We start from the raw sequence: 25,869 nt of genomic DNA on the forward strand, positions 1-25,869 counted from the left end.
GTGGAGTTTGTGGAGCAGAGTTCGTGGAGCAGTGCCAAACATCCCCTATATCTCTAAATATATTTACTATGAAAGGGTTCTGATGATTAATATAATAATTACCCCCTCCATTCGGAAATGGTAAGTACTCCGTATATTTTATAACATAAAAAAGGCAAATACAATAGCTATTGTAGGGATTAATTTCGCATACTATATATTGTCCTTTGCCAAAGAATCAATCCATTCAGAAATGGTAAGTATATTTTATAACATAAAAAGGCAAATACAATAGCTTCTAGGGATTAATTTCGCATACTATATATCATGACACAGCACTTTAAATAAAAGTCTATTGATATAAGTTTAATGTTCTAAACTTGTATTTAATTTGAATAATAATTGTTGGTCAAAATTTGAATACGCTGACATTTCCAGTACAAAATATGATCAGGACGAATGGAGTATATATTCAGTTATTATTTTTTTAATAGATCTAGGACGAAAATCAAGAATTGCCATTTTTCCGAAAAGGTTACCCTTCGAGCTAAAGAAAATGGTAGGGAGAGAATTGGCCCGGTGTGCAAACGCAAAGATTCCGTCGATCCCCGGCGAGCCCGGCATCGTGTCTCGTCAGTCCTCAGACAGCAGGAATGTGCGGCGGGAGACGTTTGGTGTGAAAGCACCGGCGGCGGAACGGCATCACCTTGCACGTCACATGGCTCCCGGTCCCCTCCCGCGGGCCGCAACGCAAGCAGCCAAGCAGGCAGGCACACCTGACTACATGAGGCATCTGGGACACCAGCAGGCAGGCAGTTCAGGTTCCGTTTCATCGCTGACGTGATTCGCGAGAAGAAAGCACCAGCCGAGATTAAGGCCTTGTCCTTGTTTAGTTCCGGTTTTTTTTCGGATTTCGGTACTATAGTATTTTTTATTTTTATTTAACAAATATTATTCAATCATAAACTAACTAGACTCAAAAGATTCATCTCGTGATTTACAGGCAAACTGTGTAATTAGTTTTTGTTTTTATCTATATTTAGTGCTTAATGCATGTGCCGCAAGATTTGATGTGACGGAGAATCTTGAAAACTTTTTGGATTTCGGTGGGAACTAAACAAGGCCCTTGTTTAGTGCACCCAAAAACCAAAAAGTTTTCAAGATTTCTCGTCATATCGAATCTTGCGGTACATGCATGGAGCATTAAATATAGAAGAAAATAAAAACTAATTATACAGTTTGCCTATAAATCACGAGACGAATTTTTTAATTCTAGTTAGTCCATAATTAGACAATATTTGCCACAAACAAACGAAAGTGCTACAGTAGCGAAATCCAAAAAAAATCGCATCTAAACAAGGCCTAATAAGTGCATTAATTTACTAACCAGGTCAATCAATTATTTTTTTTACGAATTCGGCTGAAATTAGCTCTTCGATCAAACTTTTACTACTCCCTAGCACTCTGAAAAAACATACCAAAGCAGCAGGCCCGGCCCTGGGGGGTTCGAGCTGTGCTCACGCGCAGGGCCCTTGAAGCCTTGGGGCCAATCCTAGGTATGTAAGCTATAGAGTGGTTAGCTCATAGGAAATATCAGGCGCGTAAAAATAGTCAGTGATCTATCATGGCCGTTCTCCTTCGTGTCTTCATCCTTGTGCCTTCCTGTCCACCTTCCAGCATCGTAGTCGTCGGTCGGCTGTGCGTATTGGCTACTCCTCTCGCTTGCTCCATAACTCCATTCCGGCATTCCCTGCCAAGCGAGTATGACACTACGACTATACGAGACATCATCTCCAACCGTTTTACAAATAGACTTTGCATTTATGTATTTAAAAAAAAGTCTTAAAAACATCTATACAACGGTTTGGCACTTAGACTTTGCAATTTTGTTAACTTGACAAAAAGAAAGAAAAGATTGACATATATGCCAAGACTGTTCACACTTGGCATTGGGAAACTGGCGCGAAGTCCGCGCGCGGCTACGGGTTGGGGTCGCGCGAGTTTGGCGACATCCCGCTGCCAGACTTTCCTACGAACTGCGCATCGGTCTTCCATCAACGCCAGGTACTCCATCGATGCCCTCCTAATCGTTTGTTTTTTTACCTATCGGTCTTCCATCAATGCCAGGTACTCCATCGATGCCCTTCGGATCGTTTTTGCAGGCAAAGATTCCAGCCGCCAAACTCCGAGCGGTCATGCACAAACGCTGCGACCTCAGTGCCTCGGCGGAAATAAATTTACCGCGAACATTCACCTGACGCGCGGAGAGGAGAAAAGCTCGGCAAAAAAATTGTGTGGGTCCATAATTTTCTTTTTTGCCAAGTGATTAATGTCAAACTATTGGCGACTGCCTCCTTTCACCTTTGCCATATTTTTTTGAGACTTGGCAAACTCCCTCATTTGCCAAACCAATTATGCAAGGTCCATATACGTGTTTAGGTAACGTGCTGTGCCTAGTTGCCCCTATTCCCCAAGCCCCTTTATTGATTGTTCAATCAATGTTTAGTTTATCTAATTGCCTTCGCCCCCTGTCATTATTCTTTAGATTATAAGACTCAGATTCTAATTTGGAGTTGCGGCATCCCTAACGGTGCAAATACTTGGTAATTTACTAACGATCATTTTTACTTTAACATTAAACTGAATCTAGTATTTCTAAATTCCCAGTGTCCTCGTGTTGCCAAAAGACACGCATTTAGAAGTGAAAAACAGAAAAAAAAATAGAGATGTATAGAATTTTTATGCATATTACTATAATTATAATGAAGGGCCCATCTTCTAAGCTTCGCTCCAGGTCTATAAATTGATAGGATCGGGCCTGAAAGCAGCATACTGTAATCCATGGCAGAAGGTCGCCAAGGTTTGGCTTGGCCGCCAAGCTAGCACGGCACTTGCCGCTGTCAAGCTTAAAAAATAAAACAGCGGCTCGATAGAGACGTATCCACATCCACGTCCATATCCATGACACGTCGCCATCTCCTCCTACAAAAATGCAGCTCCAAGCCTACAAGCCTCGCTCCTAATTGCAAGCTTAGATAGAATGGGACGAGTAATTAGCTGATCCTTATCTCGGCGTGGGGCCACCGGCGCATATCATCAAGCCGCCACACGTAAGAAAGCCACGCGCGTGATAGGTGACTTGTTAGGTCAGGGGGCGATCCATCGAGGTCCACGGAGCGATTAAGGCCTCGTTTAGTTTGTGAAAATTTTTGGGTTTTGCTACTGTAATATTTTTATTTTTATTTGACAAATATTATCTAATCATGAATTAACTAGGCTAAAAAAATTCATCTCATAAATTATAAGTAAACGGTACCATTAGTTATCTTTTTTATCTATATTTAATGCTCCATGCATGTGCCGCAAGATTTGATATGACGATGAATCTCCCTGTCACATCGAATCTTTCGTTACATGCATGAAGCATTAAATATAGACGAAAATAAAAACTAATTGTACAGTTTAACTGTAAATCACGAGACGAATCTTTAGATCCTAGTTAGTCCGTGATTGGACAATATTTACCACAAACAAACGAAAATGCTACAGTAGCGAAATCCAAAATCTTTTCGCATCTAAACAAGACCTTAGTACGTAGTATTAGCGGTTGATGTGGTTGATTAGCAGCACAGTAGGATTGATTTGTGAAGTGACATAATTATACTAGAATGGTCGTGTTACCACGATTGGGTGTTATCAATCACCTCACATGATTGAAATAGTTAGGGCTCGTTTGGTTCTTGACAAAATCACCTTTAGAAAAGAATTCAGCTGAATTGATTATGTAATTTATATAAGCTTCAGTAAACCGAAATGATTCCAGAGCTCAAACCCCGCCTACTGAGCCCGTAGTGACTTCAACTCAGGATTGCATTTGCTGGCCCGGTAAATCTCGTGAAACTCGTGAGGTCGGTACCAGTGCACGTTTTACCCTGACGAAGTGAAGATTTGCAATTGACGGAGATGGGGTGGGCCAGGACCAAGAAAAGAAACCTTTCCTGACAGATTCCATCAGGAGGAGTGATGGACACACACGGTCACATGGACCCGGCCCTTGCGGAATTTGATTGACGCAGTGCGCCGGTGGTCCAAACTCCAAAGCTGCAAAACATGACGAGCAAGGCGGCGCGACTCTGGAGGCTCATCCGTCACGACTCTGGACTCTGGAGTCTGAGGCAGGAAGCAAAGGACTTGCATTGCACCGCAGCTACAGCTCATTTGAACTAATTACGGCAGTCACAACACAATGCAGTGTCACGATACGTTTATTTCCACTCAAAAACCCAAATTTTTTTAAAGATTTCTCGTCACATCGAATCTTTAGACGCATACATAGAGTGTAAAATATAGATAAAAATAAAAACTAATTACACAGTTTGGTCGAAATTTACGAGACGAATCTTTTAAGTCTAAAGAAAGTGCTACAGTTACAAAATTTTTTCTTTAGAGAACTAAAGACGGCCTAAAATAAATCTGTCCAAGCAAAAAATCTGATGCGATGACAAAGGGGGAAAAAACCGGTTTCTAACGTCCACTCGGCACCCAATTGCACGGAAAAGGATAAGGATATGGTTTCTTCGTAGGCGGCCGCGAGCGCACGTCGCCGGCTCCGCGCGGGCTACCGCCCACCGGCGCCCGTCGCCGTCGCTCCACGCGGCCACGAGCGCACATCGCCGACGCTCCGTGCGACCGCGAGCTCACATTGCCGATGCTCCGCGCTGGTGGCGCGCTCGGCGCTCGCGCAGCGGCGTGCCCCAGGCCCCGCGCGGCCACGAGCTAGCGCACATCGCCGCCGATCCGCTCCGCTCCGGGCCCGCGCGGCCTCCGCGCCCGTCGCCGTCGCTCCGCGTCGGTGCGACAAGGCCGCGAAAAGCCCAGCGTCCTGGGCCTCCTGTGGGTGGGCGGATACTTTCAGATTTTTCTTCGACAAATCGTCGTCGCGCGTTTACAGGGAGCACGCCGGATTTGGGATAAAATTTTGTGACGGCTTTTGCATCCCCACGGGGCACGGGCATAGCATAGTCCGCCAGATGATTCCGGTTCTTCCTCGCAAAACAAAAACAACATTTCACACAGCTGATGCTAACTAGTGCTGAGTGAAAATTATTTTGCGAGGCAATCGGAGTAAGTAATTTACCTCAACGCAAGCGCATATCTTGAATACACGGTGCACAGTAGAGCTGATTTTGTAAAGAGCTTTAGTAATGATGTCCGCGACAGAAGATCAGGTCTGATCGGCTGAACAAGCAAGAGCAATAGACAGTGTGCTAGCGCCTATCGCTCTGTGTTTTAACCCTCTTGGATGATAAACAAAGACGACTCCTCTTTATCCGGTGTGTACGCAGCCGGATTGTCCATTAGATGTCTCCCTAGTCCCTACACTCCATCAACGGTGTAATTATACCTTGACTACGAAGTCAAAAGGTACCTTACACGCAGCGCATGATCCTTAAAAAGTTCTTCCACGTCAATAAACAAACCAACCCACCTGTTCGTCAGCAATCACAACGGTTGCAGGTAATTTTAGGCCTTTTTAGCTCAGCAATCACTTCCCAGACATATCATGTTTTATACATGCCACTAGCAAAGTTTCTGCCAACCTCTTTTGCATTGCAAATCGTTGGTCCGCGCAGCCGCCCATCAAAGGTATTATTGATCTGTACATGCATGTGGCATTGTGCGTGTCCTGGTGGGCTTCGACACTTCGTGGGCCGCCTCGTTCTATTGGCCTGGCGCAAATCAGAGTTCGACAGCCGAAAGTCAACTTTTCGCCCTCGTCTTTTGCGAAAATCCGACAAACAAACGCCTCCCACCCCCATAGCTGGTTTGGGCTCGTTTTTGTACAGGTGGCGTCACGTCAGAAAAGGAAAAAATCTATGTAACTCCTTCAAATATAGGTTAGATTACTTCCGCTCTAAAGTATAGAACTAGATTTCTATCTCTTAACTTTTTAAAAATAGTTAAATAACCCCTTAGACGGTTTTGGACAATAGTTTTGATACGGTTATAGTGGTTTTTGTCTCTTTTTAATTATGTCTGCTAAGAGGGTGTTTGAGACTCCTCTACTCCATATTTTTCAGCTTCGCTCCATATTTTTTAGCCAAACAGTTTCAGCTCCATACACTCAGTTCAAGAAAAAAGGGTGGAGTTGTGAAAGCACCTAAAAAGGTACTTCACAAACTAGCTGCTCAATGGTAGAGTTTGTGGAGTAGAGTTTGTAAATTAGTCCCAAACACCCCTAAATCTTTGAAAAATTATAGTAAATTATAAAAAAAATTATATTTTATTGAACTCCACATGAGTAGATCCACACAATGAACATATAATTCGATGTGACGAGAAATCTAGAAAAGGTTTTGGTTTTTGGGTGAACTAAACAGGCCTTTGTATAAAAAAAAAAGAGCTTAACTTCATATTTGTCTTCCCCATTGCAATACTGCTTGGCAGTCGGGCCTGAAGCCCAACGTCTCGTGACGCGAGGCCCAAGTAGGAGACAGCACCCACCCACCGCAGCCGGCTATAAGAAAGGGGGTCGACAAACCCTAACCAAATCCACCGTGCTCGTTACCTCCAGCCGCAGGCCGCCTCGTTGGTCGCAGAATTTCTTCCCCGATATCTTTTTGCTGCCCTCTCTTTCGGATTTTGCATCCGGGAGGAAATTTGGTGCCCTCTTTCAGATCTAGTTTCAGGTCCGGGATAAAATTTGTTGCGTTGTTGGATTTGTTCGTTTGAATTTTGCTTGTTTCTCTCGGTATGGAGTAGATGCAAAGATTTATGTCATTCTGTCTTTTTTTCTCCTCACGCACGGTCTGATCAAATCAGAGAGATCCGGCTCTATATTATGAGTCAACAGCAGGCGCCGTTCAATGGCGACCTGACTGCCGCTTGGAGCCCAGAGTGACGCCCTAGCCAGGAGAAGATTGTTTGGAGATCCATCTTCTTTTAGTTCCAAGCCACAATACCTGGCAACATCTCGATCCAATCCCCACCCAAATGCTGTAGTTTTACCTATACTTGTTTCGTTTTTTGGTCTGTTGGATTTTGCGCTGGGACGGCATAAATAGACGAACGGGTGCCCTCCGGTTCTCCATGGAGTGTTTGCCCTTTGCAAGGTGCCCAGAGAGACGCCTATACACGATTGGATGGGGCGTCATGTTTCTGCCCTTATCCAAATTTCATGTGGCCACATTTTTTCTGGTCTTCCGGTTTCATTTCTAGTATTTTTTACCGTTGGTTCCAATCTTGTTTTGCACGTATCGGCGAATCGTGTTTTGCACGTACCGTTGTTTTGCACAATGAAAACTACGAGATGGACAATCGGCGCAACGTCATTCATACTGCGTCATAGATTGGTGAAGATAAACCATGCTCATAAAGGAATTTGCACTGGGCCTAACTGCCTATGCGTTTTACAGGCAAAATTACCGTGGAAAACTACGAAATGATCAGAGGGATAACATCAAATTTACCATGTAAAATTACGAAATGAAAATAGAGTGAAACCATCAAAGCTATGGTGGAAAACTACAAAATGATAACAGCGTGATAACATCGTATTGTTGGAAATGATGACAGCTTATATTTGTTGAGTGGAGGTACATAATGCGTATTTCAAGTAAGGACTGTAGGGACGAGGGGATGTGAAATCCATAAATCCTGTTTCAACTATATATTTTGGATCAGTGAAAACTCCGGAACGGTGAGGGAGTATGTGTATAACTCTGACCTTAACCTGTATGATACATACCAGACTACCTGGCTGCAAAGCTGTATAACTACAGTTCACAAAGTTCTCTCTAGTCAAATGTCTCGTTGAGCCATCTGAGAATGAGATTGTATAAGGTCTTAATAAGGGCTACAACGTAACGCACCACAATGTCTAGACAGTTGGAATGACGAGATCTTAATCTTACAAAATGATTTAAGGTCCCTTACAAAATGACAGTAATTCACAAGTACCAGTGCATATCTGTTGAACATGGGTCACACTAACACAACAAACAGCCTTCCAGTCAGGTTTCCTAAGATTAAGATGAAGCATTATGTCTTCACAGTTGGAACGACGAGATCTTATTCTTATAGAATGATTTAAGGTCCCTGGCAAAAGCGACAGTAATTCACAAGTAGCAATGTATATCAGTTGAACATGTTCACACTAACACAACAAACAACCTTCCAATCGGCCAAACCGCAATGGAGCACAACTACGGCTGGATTTATCTGTACACATCCACCAGCTCATTCTACGGTGTTCAAAGAGAATGGACACAGAAAGATGTGGAACAAGGGTGTCTACAGAGCTATTCGACAGAGTCGATGAACTCAATTAACCAGCGACACCACTTCATAACCCAGCAGACAGCACACCCCTTCAGATCGGTGGGATGTTCGAAAACGAGAAACCCTTGTAACCTTTGTAAGCATAGTAGGCGATTCTTGTGTAGTAGAACCCAGGGATGAACATTACAATGCCCAACATCATGAAGAAAATTCCTGATACAACATAAAGGGGCACAAGTTCAGGTGAAGGGAGTAACAAGTTCATGCACAAGTGCAGCATTTCATGTGAATCAGTACTTAACTAAAACTGTTATACGAAAGGGTTCATATTGCATTAGTACTTGAAAGGTGAATCAACATCCATGCATATTATCAAGCCTGTCCGTGCAAATCACAACTTGTTCCAATCAACAAGCGGTTGAGTGCAAATCACAACATGTTCTTATTATCAACCTATCACAGGCTTCTATCAGAGTATATATACTCACAAGAAAATATGCGATATCTATTGCCTCCAAATTATTACATGAATTCATATGAAACTACACCTAAACCTCTGTTGCGCCTGCAATTTGGAGGCAACCAAATGCACTGATGGTTTGTTGATACTCTAAATTTTGGCTAGACTCGTCTGATAAAATGAATTTTACAACCCCATATAGGTAGATAACAACCAGCATTTCCTACAGTGCACACAGGATAGTTCGCCCAATTGGCACCTGGTCAACTAAAGCGACGCATCATTAGCCATTTAGCCCAGCCTAAGCATTGCCCACGCAAATCGAAGTTCAAATGTCATCCTAACTGAGTCGTAATCTCTTTGTTGTGCACAGCCACATTACTTAAGCTAATCGCGTAACAAATAGTCAAAATACTAAGTTAGATTCGCACCCCGGAACACCACTAACAGGCAGTGAATTCCTGAAACCCTAGGCGCTTAAATCAACCTTTACAGCTAAAATCGACCAGAGATCTGGTAAAACTAAAAACATCGTGCGAATTCCAAGAGGCGCACGCTGGAAGCGGACTCGAGCTGCACGCATCGAGTCGAGAGAGAGAGGTAGAGGCAGAGGAAGAACAAGGGGGTAAGGGGACGGCGGCCTCGGACTCACCGTGCGCGCGGTCCCCTCCGACGCGGTTGACGGCCATTAGCAGGCCACCGATGGCGCCGAGCGCCCCGAACGCGAGCAGCGCGGCGGCGAAGGCGATCTCCTTGACAGGCGCCCCGCGCGGGCCCCCGATGGCGCCGCCTACGAGGTCGTCCTCGTCGGAGATGGAGAAGGCGTGGTCCACGTACGCCATGCCCGGCGCCAACCCAAACCCTAGGCCGGGCGAGAAGGTTCCGGACCTCCCTTTGCTGCTAGAGAGATTTGGGGATGGTTGGGGGCGGGCGGCTGGGTGGGGAGGGTGAGAAATCAATGCTGGGGAAATCGGGAAGAGGAGGACGCGACGCGAGGAAGGGAAGGGAAGGGAAGGGAGGGCTGCGACGTTGTTTTTTTTTTTTTTTTTTTTGGGTGAGATGAGAAGAAGAAGTCAGTCTCGATCGAGCCTCGAGTGGGTCGCTTTACGCTACGCAATTCCGCTGCTGCGGCTCGCGGGTTCGTTGGGTTTGGTGGACGCGCACGGCGCACCGCGGACCGCGCCGTTCCCTCGGTCAACCTCGGCTGAATCGCATCGACGGGCGAGCCATCGTGGGCTGTGTTGGGCAGGCTTGGGTCTTGTCCAAACGGCTGGTGATGGGCTTTGGGTCCAGAAGTAGTGGAAGGCTTGTTGGGTCGGACGACCAGACCATTTGGTTAATTTGTTTCTGGGCCCTAGTTAGTCCGTCTTCAGGATGTTCTACCGTTCACCATATGTGTGAACGGGCCTCTAAATGTCTATTTAGGTGAGGCTTGTTTACTTGGTGAAATTTTTAGGTTTAACAATTGTAGTATTTTCATTCGTATTTGATAATTATTGTCTAATTTTAGATTAATTAGGCTTAAAAAATTCGTCTTGCAAATTACATACAAACTGTGTAATTAGTTATTTTTTAATCTATATTTAATGCTTTATGCATGCGTTCAAAAATTCGATGTGACGGATAATCTTAAAATTTTTTTGGAATTTTGGGGTGAACTAAACACGGCGTGAATACTATTCATGGGACACATTGACTCTGGTTATGGGCTTTATTACAATGTACCCAAGAACTCAAGGATCATTCAACACACCATGAGTTTGGTTTGGCAACGTATAGGATGGGGGAGCGCTGTTTTTTAAAAGATGGGATGGTCTTGCCTCATGTTTAGTTAAGAGGGATGTGTCTATTCTACTTTTCTGTTTAGTTGAAGGGATGCATAGTGTTTTAACACCATTAGCATATGTCAAATACGGATCCCACTTGTCATCCGTGCAACTCACATGTCAACATAACATTCTCTATTCTTTACATGCACATAAAAAAAGAACATTCTTCCTTACTGAGCCAATGCAACCCCTCTATCACCCATCTCACACCCCCCTCCCCTATGTGTTGCGGGTCCCTACATGAGTTGTCATGGTGCTTGCTAGAGAGTTTGTGCCACAAGGAGGAACCCCTACTTTGTGCCGCCTAGCGCGGGGAGGAGTGTGGCCACCACAGATCTCATCGCCCAAGCCACATAGCTGGCCCTTGAGGATGTTCGCTCTTGGCCCTGCTTGGCAATGGACAAGAGACAGATTGGGACATTGTCCAAAGAAGATGCACCTGTTCGCTTGATTTATAGGGACGAGTGTGTCCTGGTACATCTGAGGAGAATATTTCTCTCAGGGATGTTAGCATCCGGAGTCCCCTAAACTAAATAGCACTAAAGTTGAGATTGACCCATCCCATCGTCTAACCAACCAAACACAAACAAAGACGTTAGAGTTTTTCACGTTTCATGAATGACCTTTTATTTTTCACATTGTTTATTAGTGTTAAACTCAGTGTGCAAAAGTCAGCTAGAGTTTGTAATGATTTTAGACTAATGTATCTTCTTTGATGATGAAATTTGAAGCTGGATTTTAATTTTATCTATTTATCTAAAAATCACACCTTGTGAACCCACTCAAAGCACAAAGGTGTGCACGCAATGTTGGTTCAAAAGGAGAAACAAAAGACGGGCATGCTGCATGCAAGGAAAGCACCTTCAGTTAGGCGGTTATGCCCTTGGTTTGTGCCATGATGATGGGCAGCCATTGTTGACTCCCACTACACATTGGTCAGCTCAACTGCTCAAGTGCATCCTACATGTCCTAAGCCCTAACAGGCTAACACTGCCATATAGATCAGTCAGAGGAACTTCTAAAGAACACACACTTTGCATCTTCCATGCCTCATGCGCCATTAGCTTTGAGGGCAAAATTCAGCTGCACAGTAGTAACTGACACCTCTTTTTGGGTAAAGAGGTAAAAGGCAGCATCATGTCATTATTGGTGCTATGAGAAGTGGGGAAGAGCATAATTAAAAGTGAGCAATTAGTTTTGTGGGCAAGAAGGAAAAGAGGTAAAGAAAAGAGCCGGTAAAAAAAAAGTGTGCACGGAAAAGGGCCCGGGCCCAAAAAGGGAAATGGCTTTTACTTATTACCCAAGGCGTAAATATTTCACAATAGCATATTCGCGTGCAATGGTGGGGGACATACGTGCATGCATACACAAGTTTCTGTCCAGTATCAATATGTCCTTGATGTTGGTCCTAGAAGTAAATAAATATACTCCATATAGGTGTGTACATACACATATTCCCTCCATCTAAATTATAAATTATTTAAATTTTTAGGGAATCAAAACATCTCAAGTTTTATCAAATGTATATATATATATAATAATATTTATAATACCATATAAATATCATTAGATTCTTGATTAATTATATTTTTACTGATATTATAAATCTTTATAATATTTTTATAATTTTAAAAGTTTAGATGCTTCTTAAAAATTAAAATATTTTATAATTTAGAACAGATGGAGTGCAATCGTCCATGTAACATTTGTGTGCCCGGCCAGCCCCCCTCGTCAATTTGCACGCCGGAGGGTACGGTGCAAAACCTCGAGATGAACCTCGAGGCGAAGAAGGAAGGAACATCCTTTATCACGTTGCTGCACTGGTCATTATGCTTGTCGATGTGAGGATGTCACTCCCATTCATGGCTCGCTATGGCCCATGGACAGTCACTTTCACCTGCAGGGGAGCCATATGCACTGTCGCTCTCTGTCAGAGTGCCATCAAGACAGGAAAACTCTATGAGTACCCATAATCATATGCATCCCAAATTTCTATTTTTGTAAGTATAATAGAACCTCGAGATTTTTCTGTAAAATGAACATTCTTAGAAGACAAACCATCTTCCTTTTTCTTTTTGCTACGATCCGTTTTTTACATATACTCCTGTGTTTCAAATTATACTAGTTTTATTATGTATCTGACATACTGTATATCTAAGTATCTAGCAAAAGTTATGTATCTAAGAAACTAAAATATCTTATAATATAAAATAAAGAGAGTACATAAGATATAATAAATAACCACAACATTGTGAACGACCTGTTAGTTCAGTGGTTGGGACCCGTTGTGGAAGCAGTTGGTCAATAGCCCAGTAGGGATGACAAACAAGGCTTAGGTTAAATATTAGAAATATAAATTGTAAATAACTTTTAAGTTATTAAGTTTAAAAATATGAAAAACATATGAATAGATTTGTCTTAAAAAAATATTTTTCATATAAATATATAAATATTACTTTTTGATAAATATTTTTGTAAAAATAAGGAGTCAAAGTTAGGCTTTGGAGATCTTGTTGCTGTCCTAAACGACTTTCTTTATAGATATGGATGGAGTATACACTTATTCACATATATAAATAAGAGGCAACAAATATAAATATTTTCGTGAGTCAACTTAGAATAAATTTAATAATCTAAGTAAACAAGCATATTATAAAATATGAGTTTCAATTCTGAATGATTTATTTTGGATATCTTTCACGGTGGAAAACAAAACTTGATAGGTTTCAGGCCCTGAATCCGAAAACTATGAGTGAGAAATCATCCCTAAACCCAAACTCGTGAGATTCGAACCGATAGATATCCGACCCAAAACCGCCCCGTTGCCATCCTTATCGGTCATAAGTTTGACTCACCTCCCATACGCAAGAATTGCGCGTTGTAAAAAAATCCCCTCACCTATTGCATGTCAAAGCATAACTCTCACGTGTGCAACGGTGCCACTGTGTATGGGTAAGGTAGAATTACTTTACACTAAAAATATAAATTAAAATACGTTGACGGTCTATAATAAGAGATGGTTACATATAGGTCTCAAACTTCTATTTTGTGATCTATGGGTCTTCAAACTTGTTCCGGGTCTAAGCACACATATCCAAATAGTATTCGACCCGCTCCATAAGTTGATATGGCATGTTGATTCAACAACATTTACGTGGATCTAACATAATTAACCTAGTAACTAAAATTATACAACAGTGCCATCTAGCTTACTAAATTATAAAATTGCATATCGAAGTTCCTAAACTTGCTAATGGGACACGCCCCCAAAAACTTGTTAACTAGGTCAAATGAGAGTTGGGATCCAAATTAAAGTTTAGGTACTATGTCAAATATGTCATATTCACGTCAAGGGGTTGAGTCAACATTCCACGTCGGCTTGTGGAGCGGGTTGAAACTGTTTTGACCAGTGCTAAGACCCAAAATAAGTTTTGGGACGCATAAATAAAAAAATAAAAATTTGGGACCTGAATGCCACAATCTTCTGAGTTGTTATTATTGTTAAAATTATCTACTAGAAACAATGCTCATCCTAACAATCATACATAGGTGGAATTTTGTATGGTCTGTACTTTACTTTAGTTGAATTGCTCCACCTGTGTTTTTTCATTCACCACAATCTTTTCTAGGTTTTACAAAATGACTACATACATACATATAATAGTATGGTGGACTTTCACAAGCAACCAACGGTGAACTTTCTGCCAGATGCTTTTCCGGAAAATAGAGCAGCAGCACCCTCTGTGAATCACTAGCAGTTGGGTAGAGACAGAATCATTGAATCCCCCTGCAGCACTAGGACCAAAGGTATTCAGATCTGAGCGAGTGGCATTAACCACCTTTTCTCTCCAGATCTATTCTCATGTCCCCCCCCCTCGAATTGCCCTGCCCGGCTGCCCCTGCTCATGCATGCATCCCTTTTTAGGTATCAAAGGACCAAGGCAAGAGGACACTCTTTGGAAGCCCTGTCAGGCTTCTTTCCTCTCCAGGCTCCAGCCAGCAGCCATTGCCAGCAAATTGTTCCTTGCTTCCCTACTCTCTCTCTCTCTCTCTCTCTCTCACACACACACACACACAGTACTAGAGACTAAACTGCTACTACACTTAATTAATCAGACTTCGAACTTATTAGAAAGAAGAACAAGAGTCAATTAATCCGACAACACAAAACATAAAAGAACTCTGTCGGTTGATCTCAAAATGGCCTTTAATTTGCCTTTGATCAAGAAAATGAAATTACCTAGCCTTGCAACAAGCTGAGTCAAGGCTCAAGAACCATGTCGCATAAGCCATATACTCAGAGTTATCATCTCCTAACAGCACAACACATGCATGAATTCACCTAATCACGCAACGGTGACTAGCTAGGAGAGCTAATAACACACAACAAGAACGTATATAGAATGTTTCTAATTAAGCCCAGTTTTTTCATCTCATATCATGAACTTTCTGAACTACTAGAGGTGGCCCGCGCGCCGCCGGAGCTCGGTTCAATAAGCACTTCAGCAATATAATACATATACAATTTTGGTCATTCAACCCCCAACTTAAACTAAACTGAAGTAAGCTAATTAAGCTGGAGTTCAGGCGTGTTCAGCTCTGCATGCATGCATGACAAACTAACCTAACCTAGACGATCGATATGCTTTGGTCATCGCTTCAGCTCTCCCTGGAGCCAGCAGGAGCTGCATGCATGGACACAGGCACACAGCTAGCCCGGAGCGCCATGGACAACCTCAATGCATCCATCTGCATGCATGCATCACATATTAGACTACTACTCGGCCATCAGCTACGACGACCAACGGAAGCGCGCGCAGCGTGTAGGCACGACGCGTGCATGCACCTACTACGGGCGCGCGCGCGCACCGTCTCAGCTAGCTAGCTAGCCCACGACGTGCACGCGGATCTTCTTGCTTGCCGGCGGCGACGACGTTGTCGGGCACGGCGCGGAGGCGGGCCGGGCGACGAACACCGCGGCAAGGACGTCGTGCGGGACGGCGATGAACCACCGCACTGGCGCGGGGCGCGGTGCTGCACAGCTGCACCTGCACCCTCGGTGATGCGTCGTCGTCGTCGTCGGCAGCTTCCTCTTGGCCGGCCTCGGCTTCCTCGGCGCCGGCGGGCAGGTCGACGGCGCCCGCAGCACGCTGGCCGTGGACTTGGGCGTGACGCAGCCACCGTCGACGTCGGCGGTATTATCGCCGCCGTCGCCGTTGCCGTCGCGGCCCGGCCTCGGCGTCGGCGGCGCTGCCACCATCCTGATCGGCGGCGGTAGCTGGTGGTGGCTGGCCGGCAGCAGCTCGAGCTCGAGGCCCATATATAAATTGATGAACAGAGAGAGGATATGGTCGGAGCTGTGGAGCTGGAGCAGTGGTCGATCGAGTGATGGCAATGGCAATGGCGGTGCGCGGAGGAGGAGGCGGAGGCAAGCAAGAAGCACGGTAGAGTTGCGCGAGTAAGGCTTAAGTAGAGGATGGAGAAGGGCGGAGGGGGGGAGCAGGCGTGGCGAGGGCAGGAGGGATGGGATGGCAGTGATTATGGCGGCGATCGAGGAGTGACTAGCAGTGAGAAAGGAAGCGGCAGGCCGGGGAGTGAAGGAGGAGGAGAGAAAAGGGAGCAGAATTATATGGGAGGAGGCAACCTGCACCCTGCGATGCCAAAGGCGTCTCGAGAGAGAATCTGTGATGGATGCGAATGCATGATTGTAAGAGGAATAGAGTGTGCATGAAAGCGGGCCGGCGGGGGTGAATAATGAACGGAAGCTCAAGGAGCGTTTCGAGGCGGGCGATCGGATTCTGAATCATCTCTGCTACTATCTGCCTCTTGAATTATTGGCGCGGACGCGGTATAAGTAGAAAAAATAAATAAATAAACTACTGCTCCTAGATCGAGTTTCTTCCACACAGCTGGTCAGACGACTGAGCACTTAATTGACCGGATTGCTGAGCATGGCAAGGCCGGGCTGACATGTACGAGTTACCATCAGTTACGAGCATGTTCACTTGAGCTTATCAGTTGAATCTATCAGATATTCAACAGTATTTTTTTTTATAATAAATTAGCCAACAATACCTGAGCTTATCAGTTGAATCTATTAGACATTCAACAATATTTTTTTATAATAAATTAGCCAACAATACCTTCTGTTATAGCTTATCAGTCAAACAAACAAAGCGAGGTGGCCCGTTCTATCGTCTATCTGAAATTGAAACTCTTGTGTGCATGTTCTATACATTCATGAGAACATATTGGCTTTCATTTTTGGGTCCAACATCTTGGCTTTATTTCTAGGTCCAACATATTAGCTTTGTTTCTAGGTCCAGTTATAGCGGATAATGAGGCACATAACGAGTTGGTGTTAGAGTTAGAGGCTTCCCGCAAGCTCAAGAATGGCCCATTTGGCTAATTAACAAGGAATGAAATTGTATTTGACAAATAATGTTGATACAAAACTCTTTTGCAGGTTCTATTTAGGGGAACACATTAACTTTGTTTCTGGGTCCAATTGCAAGGGTGTGAGGCATAGATGTTAAAGGCTTGCCGGCAAATGTGTTTTTTGCGTCCTATATAATATGGGCATACTTTTATTTTTAGAATTGAGTTTTGAGCTAGCTGGTTTTATTTTGTAAGCTCGTTCCTGTCACCGTGGAGTGATTATTGTAATAACTTGGTACGGTTCCTTTTTTCGAGGATGAAGTCGGATGTTCTTCTCATTATCTATATATAAAAAAAATTTGAAACTAAAATCGCCAGGCAAAATCATTCATGCCATACCATTGATGTTTTCTTTTTATGACAGCTAGTGTCTCGGTGTTTGGATAGATAAAACTATAATTGGTAAAAATTATGTTTGGTTGCTTTGTGTTGCGTTTATTAGTCACCTTCATGTTTTATTAGAGCTCTCATGTTTGGTTGTCTTTGTTTAGATAAACTATGTTTGGTAAAATTATGTTTGGTTGCTTATATGATATTACATGTAGCCACACCCATGTTTTATTAGAGCTCACATGTTTTCAATTAGAGTTACGTTGGGTGGCATGTGAATATTTTTTTGTACAGATCTATGTTATCTGGCATGCTAGCTAATGTTGCATTGGATATATGTTTTGAGCACTATGTAATCTTGTATAATTAAGAGCATATGAAAACAACCAAACACGAATAAGTTGCAAACAAGCCATAGAGGCCATTGTATCCGGCTATTTTTTGAGCTAGGGTACGGCCGGGTTATAGGTTACGTCTTTGAAAATAGATCTAGAATGTGTGGAGTTTGAAAACATTTTTTTGGCCAATCTGTATCAACTGGATAATACTATTTCACTTCTCTATCTCTTTTCTTAATCTTATTTCATATATAAAACTAAAAAGTTTTAGGCGCTCAATAGATGTGTATGATATTTTTTTTATAAGGAACGTGTATGATACACACATATGTCATGCACCAATACTACCCTTAGATACTGATTTTTTTCCATGTCAAGTTTTGTTTGTTTTTTTCCAATACTAGTGCGAAGTGAGTGTTGTTAGGCTAGTCTCAATGCATGTTTCACGAGAGTGTCATGCACATTAAATAGGGTACCACATAAGCAAAATTGCTGACTTGACATGGTCATTAAATGAAGAAGTTTCATCAGATGAGAGAGGAGTTTCATCACCATGAAACTCATGTGGCTCGGTTACCTAGTTTATAATATTAGTAATTGTGTCATGAAACTATGCATTGAGACTGACCTTAGAGGCGAAGACAAGTGGGGCGAGCAGGGGCCTATGTCCCCCTTGAAGTCTCCACTAATTTTTTCGAAATTCAAATAAATTTTAAAAATTTAACACTGTTGGCTCTATTAACATTAAAAAAATCAACTTATTGGCTCCGCCCCTGAGTGCACAGGGTGGTAGAAGAAAAAAGACAAGAACCTTGTATAGAGCTGACGGTTTCAGCAGCGGGTAATGTCGACCGTCTCATCCTCGTGTGAAATGGACACAACACCAGCTCTCTCATTCAGCAGGAGTATTAGCGGTAGAGGTGAAAGGCAACTTCGTAACTATCAGCGGTCGTGGAGTCTAACGCAATGATCTGATTGGCTGCTTTTTTATGTACGATCCGCATACATGCAGGCTTTTACCTGTGGGGGACCAACTCAGTTGGCTCAGCTCACGAACTCTTTCTCATCGGCTCGGCTTTGAGCCGGTCAAGTGTAGAGGTGGAGGCATCCTCTGATTCCTCTCTCCCCTATTCCCCACCCGCAGTGCACTCAAACAGTCATGCCACTGCCCTGCTCTCTCTCCTCGTCTCTCTCTCTCTTCCCCCTTGCCAGTCACCACTACTCTGTGTTAAATTTAACTAGAACATCAGGCGCCCTTCGGGCGCCCTACCGTGATTTCAAGAACAAAGTAACTTTAATAATCATGTATAAGCAATACAATAACAAATGGCAATATGAACACTAACCAATAATTGTACTATGTCCATACATACTTCATAATTACAGCCAACTAAGTTGTAACCATATAAACAACAAGTGGACAATACATAAGGATTGTTGAATAAACACGTGCGATTTTGCAATCTTCTCTCTCAAGTCTCATTCAGCAGAATCTTATTATTTTCTTCTTCACTTTTCATCTTTGTCCTTTCAGCCATGCAAGAATTCATCATCTCCACAACCTAAAAATTGATATATAGCTACTTCTCTGTATATATATATATATATGTTTCATTTTATTTAATTTCTAACTTTTCATTTTTAACTTTTTAAATAATAAAATAAATATATCATTGTTAAAGTATTTTTATTGACAAAACAAGTCATAATAAATAAACTAGTTAAGTGCCCGTGCGTTGCTACGGGAACAAAATACATATGTAGCGACATCACACACATTCCACTCTTGCTGCCATCGGCTGCCTTCCATAGGGAGACGGAGATGATCTAACACACATATTGTGCAACCGCCAACCATAATAAGAGCAATTAAATGAATCATATATTTAAATCGTAACAACTTGGTCAGATTACAAAAGGAGGAAATTGGAGAAAATAACGGCAATATAGTGCTACATAATTAGGTCATTCTCATTTTTTAAAATCAATATATACAAGACATGTATAAAATTTAAGAGATAAAGCATAGGAGAATGGGGCATGTTTACCTTGATGGTTCACCTTAGCAAAAATATTGATGTACCGATCACCGATGGAATCAGAAAGACATGGCACCCTAGTTCTTCCTAGCACCCTAAACAATGGAACAAGAAATCTAAACTGAACTGTGGCCTGTCTGCAACAAAGAAATTTGATTAAATGATCTATGATTTAAAAAAGAACTCAAGACATGAGAAAAGGAAACTGTGAATCAAAGATGTGTGAGAAAAGTCCTTTTCAAGTATCTTGAGTTCTTCAAAAATGACAATTTGCAATTATTCTACCAGATCCTTATTCAAATGTAGGAAAAAATTGAAATCTAAAATGGCATCAACACAAGTGCTAATAAACACTAAACAATGAATTGGACAATATTTGGACGTCTCTGACTTTTCTTGAATGCAACCTACCACATTAAGAAAAATATTCATATGCAACCCATGCAGCAAAAGATATTCAACAGACCTCTCATAAATTCCCTGAATCTAAAGCGCTATAGATGAAAATCAAGCTGCATAAGTATTTTGCCTACAAATCCTATGACAAAACGGAGTTCAGTTTAATGTTGAGCCGGAGATCATCAGGAAGAGACAACGCTCAGAGGACAAACAGAATAATAGATGAACTGAGTTAAAAGATAGGCTCACATAATGTAATGTAGTATTACACATATGAGTAAGGGAGTTTGCTACAATATTTATTCCTTTCTATGGTCACCCTTTTCCCTTTCATCCTGAGAAATTCAACTCCATGCTACCACCTACCTCATAGACAACTGCAAACCTTGTGAAAGTGCAAATCAAGCTCTCAAGCCAAAAACCAAATTATCCACAATACTTCTAACCTTGAGGAGTTGTTCTAGCAAAACATGAAGCCCTAAAAAGAAAGAAATATCTCAATTTTTTCTGGATGCTAAGAAATGTCTTAACTTCAAATGGATCAGATTTGGTGTATGAAAGATATAAGCTAGGCGGCACCGATGTGATAAGTGTGTCCTCAACTGTTGCTGCTAGGATCTCGATATGCTGATAGTCCTAATCAAAGGAAGGAGCCTGAAATATCAGAGCAATGTCACTTGATATTATCTAGGTCTGAAGTTTATGAGCAATAGTTATTCTGATACTTCATATATGTAAAATTTATCTTAAGTCAACCTCTTCTCATAGATCTAGAAAAAAAATTATCTGAGCATCTGATTAGTGAATAAAAATGTGGCAAGCTGACCATCTAAAATAATTTGTTTCACCTTTTCAGTAATTCCCAGTTTGTGCCAAAAAAAGTGATAGTTAGCTGTGTTGAAGATAAGATAAAATCATATAACACATGAAGCAAAATCACACCTAACAGCTAATGTTCTGTGTCCATGTATATAGTATTACTCGACCAAAGCAAATCTGATCATCACAAACAGATCTGATGAGATATAGGAAGGTCAGGAACTCACCAAGTGGCTTGAGTTGAGAGGATGACCCTGGCGCCTTTTTTGATGAGGTTCTGGATGATGCAGGAGTTATTGAGCCTTGTAAAGAATAGTTGGAAACTCGAATCACTTAATTAAAGGCAATTGAAAGCGAAGTTATTGGTTCACTTACACTCAAAATTTCAATGGCTAGCTCCGCCTGGAAAGAAGATGAAGAGACACATCAGAATATATAAAGTTAAAGTGTGCATCACAAATTGCTAGAACAAAATGCAGCATATGAAACAGAAATCCCATTTGCTGACGGCGTTACCACTACTCAGTGCAACATCGTGTTAATCTGTTAAGCATTTCAAGTTATCAACACAACAATGCTAGCCAGGGCTCTACATTTGCAAATGGGATTCATCAATTAAGCAATTTCAAGTTAACAAAACATAACTCTAATTGTATTATCATCACGGTCCCATATGCACTGCCTATCCAAAATGCCACCAATGGGGGGGGGGGGGGGGGAGGATGAAGAACAGAAGGGCTTGGAATATTCAGTGCAAAGCACACAAAAGGTGTGGACATGTATGCTCAAAGTTAGCAGGAAGGGGTTGGTACACCTGGTGGCAGCAGTTCGCATAGCAGGTAGGTTGGCATACCTGGTGGCAGCAGCTCACGAGGGTGGGTTCCACGGAGAAGAAAAGTATGATGCAGAACTAAGAGGAGCACCAGCAGGACTCAACAATGCAAGGGGGCACAAGAGATAAGTCAGAACCAGCAGGAAAATTTTACTCCTAGCTTTAGTAAGTATGAAGAGCATATGTGAGAAGTAAAATGTTTGAAAGATTATTGACATATGTAATAAGTTTGATTCCCAGTAAAATGTTTGAAAGATTACTATATGTCGTTGAGCATCTCATGATTGCAAACACAATTACTGGATAGAGCAGCAGGTCGACCCATTCATAGACATTTTTTCGAACACCTAGACTACGAGAAGTGTCAGGGCTCGAACTTAGAACAACTAATAAGCACTTCTCCCTTAAAAATCAACCATAAACTCATCCCAATCTCTAGCACAACACAGGAGCACAAGTTGGCAGATGTAGACAGTCAAAAGCAGAGGCACCAGAGGGAGGAGCTCACCAGGGGCAGGTTAGCTGACGTCGTCGTTGCTGCTTCGCGTCCGTAGCTGGGAAGCGGCTCTGCCTCTGCCGCCTCCTCTGCTCGGACGCTGCTATGCCTCTGGGACGATGCTCTGCCTACGCCGTCCCCTCCACTCGGATGTCGCTTCGACTCCAGAGGTGCAGGGCGGTGGGACGGACGCTGCTGCCCCTTGATCCACGAGTTGTGGCTCCTCCTCCCTCCTCACGAGCGTAGCTGGCGTCGGAGAGGCGGATTCGCGCGCGCCGTCGCTCACCGGCTGGACGGGAGGTGCAGGGCAGTGGGACGGACGCCGCTGCGGGTCCTCCTTCCTCTTCACGAGTGTATCCGGCGTCGGAGAAGAAGGCCAATGGCCAGGAACGACGGAGGGAGGTGGGGCTGCGATGCAAGGGGAGACGGTGCGGGAGGCAGTGCGAGAGAGGCGGAGCTGAGGAGGCGGATGTGAGGCTGGGCGTCGTAGAAGCCGGGTTCCGCGACGACCCAGTCCTCCTCCACCTGCTGCGCACGAGTGCGGCTCGGTCGTCGTCCGTCGACTGGTCGGCGCGCACGAGCACGACTCGGTCAGGTGAGGCAGGACCGGAGCAGGTGACTGGCCGAAGCCGCGCCGTCACTCAGGCGCGAATCCGGAGTCGATCTCGTAGGCCGTCGTGGAGATCGTCGCCGAGGGGATGCGGCGTGGAGAGGGGATGCGGTTCCTTGTGGAGAGGGGATGCGGCGTGGGAGGAATTTCTGACCGCAGGTTGACCACGGGAGTCGGAGGCAGGCCGATAGGCAGCTGGAGACCACGACGGTTGCGTGTGGGGGGAGGGCGATGGGTTAGCGCTAGGGCTGACGATGACTTGTGAGTCTTTTTTAGTTGTAGAGATAATATATATGCAAAAATTTTAAATAAGATAAATGGTCTAATAAGAAGACTGAAAATTAAAAATGACAATAACAAAAGAATAGTTACTATATTTTCATGTCGGTCGCTCGATTAAGTTGAGTCCTGTCATTGCAACAACTATTGTCACATCTCAAGACTACGAACTCCCTTTGTCCAAAAATAAGTACCATCATAGATTGAATGATCAAACTAATGATATTAATTATGTGTTATAAATATTAATGTTTTTTTATATAGGTCTTGTTTAGTTCACCCCGAAATCCAAAAAGTTTTCAAAATTTCCTATCACATCAAATCTTGCGGTACATGCATGAAACATTAAATATAGACAAAAACAAAAACTAATCACACAGTTTGACTGTAAATCACAAAATGAATATTTTGAGCCTAGTTAGTCCATAATTAGATAATATTTGTCAAATAAAAACAAAATGCTACAGTACCAAAATCCGAATTTTTTTCGGAACCAAACAAGGCCATATTTGATCACAAGTTAAAAAAATTTGACTTCTCACAATGGTCCTTGATCTTGTTAGATTATTAGGCAATTTTCATGTCATTTTAATTCCATAAATTAACAATATGATGATGACATATATGATATTATTGATAAATATAAATATGACATGAATCATAATTCCGACATGTAACCATGATCCATAAAGCAAATCAAATATCAAAGCATGGCATGGTATATAACTTTCTGTAACAGTACCAAACATAATATAGCTATCGAAACAGATAAACAGATGTACTAAAACAGACAAGCAGATACTAGCGAAACAATGAAACTGTAGAACAGAGGCATACACGCAGAACTTAAACATAGCAGGAACAGACAACGGATATTTTGTGAAACGATGAAACAAACCTACTGAAACAGATATGACACATCTACTGAACCTGCACGACAGAGCTACTGAAACAAACAGAGACAGAGCGACGTAAAACTGAGGGAAGACGAACAGATCATACCCTGAGACTCGCGCATTCAGATTTCCAGAGCTTTGTCCTTCCTCGATCGCCATGGAGTAGAGACGAAGGTGAAGACGACGAACCAATCACCGGGAAGGAGAAGACGGCGACCGGCAACACCAAGAGACCTCCGGGAAGAAGATGAACAGCAGCAATGGAGTTGGGCAGTCGCGTAGACGCTCCCCAAAAACCTAATTGCCGATCCCCCGTGCAAGGTCTCGAACGGCAAGGGCTCCGGAGGCACCTGCCCTCTCGCTCCTCCGTGCGCGCGAAGTTACGAGATGGGGATTCCTACTTTGCAACGGAAGTGTGATCTGTATGTTCTCTCTTCTTGTAACAAGGAGATGAGTCTCCTATTTATCCTTGTGGCTGGAGAGGAGAGGAGGGGAAGGGACTCCCCTGCTGGCGGCTGAAGAGACGGGCATCATCAGGGTTTTCACGCGGAGCTGAAACTCCCTCAATTAATTATCGAAACACCCGCAGATAATGAGTTGAAACTCCCACATAATTGAGTTGAAACTCTCGTACCATCAGCCAGCCACTCGAACCCTTGGACTTGCTCCTATTTGGTACAATGTATATATTGTCCATAATTACACACCATAGAGTTTATTGATTTATTAAATCTAAATGGGTCTAACCCATAATAAATCCAACAGATCTGACCACTACAGTATATTTTAACTTTTTCATTGCAGAGTACAGCTACCACTAGTACTACACTGTACTAGCATGATTCAGTAGAGAGCAGTAGCCAGCAAAGGATAATTAAATAAAAATAATATAACCCACGGCATGGAGAGAGAGGAGCTAGGAACAGAGAGCAGCCGCAGCCGCAGTGACTTTCAGGAAGACATTAGCCGGAGCCGAGTGTACGAGCCGAGCCCACGAGCCACGGCTGCTGCAGTCCATTCAATAAACAAAGATAGAGGACCATGCAATGGTGGGGTCAGTACAGATCTCTAGAAAAGCCTAACCGTCCGTCCAGATAGGCTGCGCGGTCGCTGATACTTTCGATTTTTTCAGGCCTTGTTTAGTTTTTAAAAAATTTTATAAAATAGGAATAGTAGCACTTTCGTTTGTATTTAACAAATATTATCCAATCATGAACTAATTAGACTCAAAAGATTCATCTCGTCAATTCCGACCAAACTGTGCAATTAGTTTTTATTTTCGTCTATATTTAATACTCCATGCATGTGTCTAAAGATTCGATGTGACAGAGAATCTGAAAAATTTTGTAAAATTTTTTAGAAGTAAACAAGCCCTCAGTCTCGCGGTAGAGGGCTCGAGAGACGCTAATAATCCTCCTGCAGTTATATATATATTATGAAACGTTGTCTCATATAGTGATCCTCTGGGTTCTAAAACGCTACAGTAGGTCATGCTCGTTATTCAAAAAATTGGATCCGATTCGATGGTTAAAATCTAACGAATTTTATATTTTTTAAAAAAAATGAGCAATTCAACCCGTGTCTTATCCAAACACCTGCGCTCCTCATGGACCAGCGCAGGCCGACACATTGAATGACATCTGGCTGCAACTGCAAGCTGCATGCCATATTTTTCGGTGACCCATGCAATGCATATCCGGCTTTACTACGTTGTTGACGACACATGTTAGTACGTGCAGGCGAGCACGTGCAGCGTCTCTATAGTGTGTCTGCGTGCGTACGTATAGCTAGCTTGAACCGATCGACGACCGCCTCTGCGATCTAGCACTGGGCAACGGCAACTAC

At 43.0% G+C, this 25,869-nt stretch overlaps 1 protein-coding gene and 1 long non-coding RNA gene across 3 annotated transcripts; both read right to left on the minus strand.

Annotated features, from left to right (window-relative positions):
* On the minus strand, nt 8,025-9,788 carry LOC8076133 (transmembrane protein 230). Its single transcript, XM_002453339.2, has 2 exons — nt 9,372-9,788; nt 8,025-8,472 (listed from the first exon to the last, which is right to left on the minus strand). The coding sequence occupies exons 1-2, from the start codon at nt 9,559-9,561 to the stop codon at nt 8,351-8,353; spliced, it is 312 nt and encodes a 103-aa protein (XP_002453384.1). The 5' UTR covers nt 9,562-9,788; the 3' UTR covers nt 8,025-8,350.
* LOC110434994 lies at nt 18,982-23,053 on the minus strand. 2 transcript variants are annotated; one of them, XR_002452628.1, is made up of 5 exons: nt 22,252-23,053; nt 21,765-21,842; nt 21,287-21,313; nt 21,139-21,188; nt 18,982-20,746 (listed from the first exon to the last, which is right to left on the minus strand). It is a non-coding gene; the product is annotated as an uncharacterized LOC110434994 (long non-coding RNA). The 2 variants fall into 2 exon arrangements; XR_002452627.1 differs by lacking the exon at nt 21,765-21,842 and having other exon boundaries at nt 22,252-23,040.

The sequence above is a fragment of the Sorghum bicolor genome, chromosome 4 (assembly GCF_000003195.3).
Source record: "Sorghum bicolor cultivar BTx623 chromosome 4, Sorghum_bicolor_NCBIv3, whole genome shotgun sequence".
Classification (NCBI taxonomy): Eukaryota; Viridiplantae; Streptophyta; class Magnoliopsida; order Poales; family Poaceae; genus Sorghum; species Sorghum bicolor.

Excerpts from the sequence above, each read along its gene's own strand:
- LOC8076133 (XM_002453339.2), bottom strand. The coding sequence starts at position 9,561 with ATGGCGTACGTGGACCACGCCTTCTCCATCTCCGACGAGGACGACCTC. Across the intron at positions 8,473-9,371 it reads CGGAGGGGACCGCGCGCACG|GAATTTTCTTCATGATGTTG; the intron begins GTGAGTCCGAGG and ends ATGTTGTATCAG.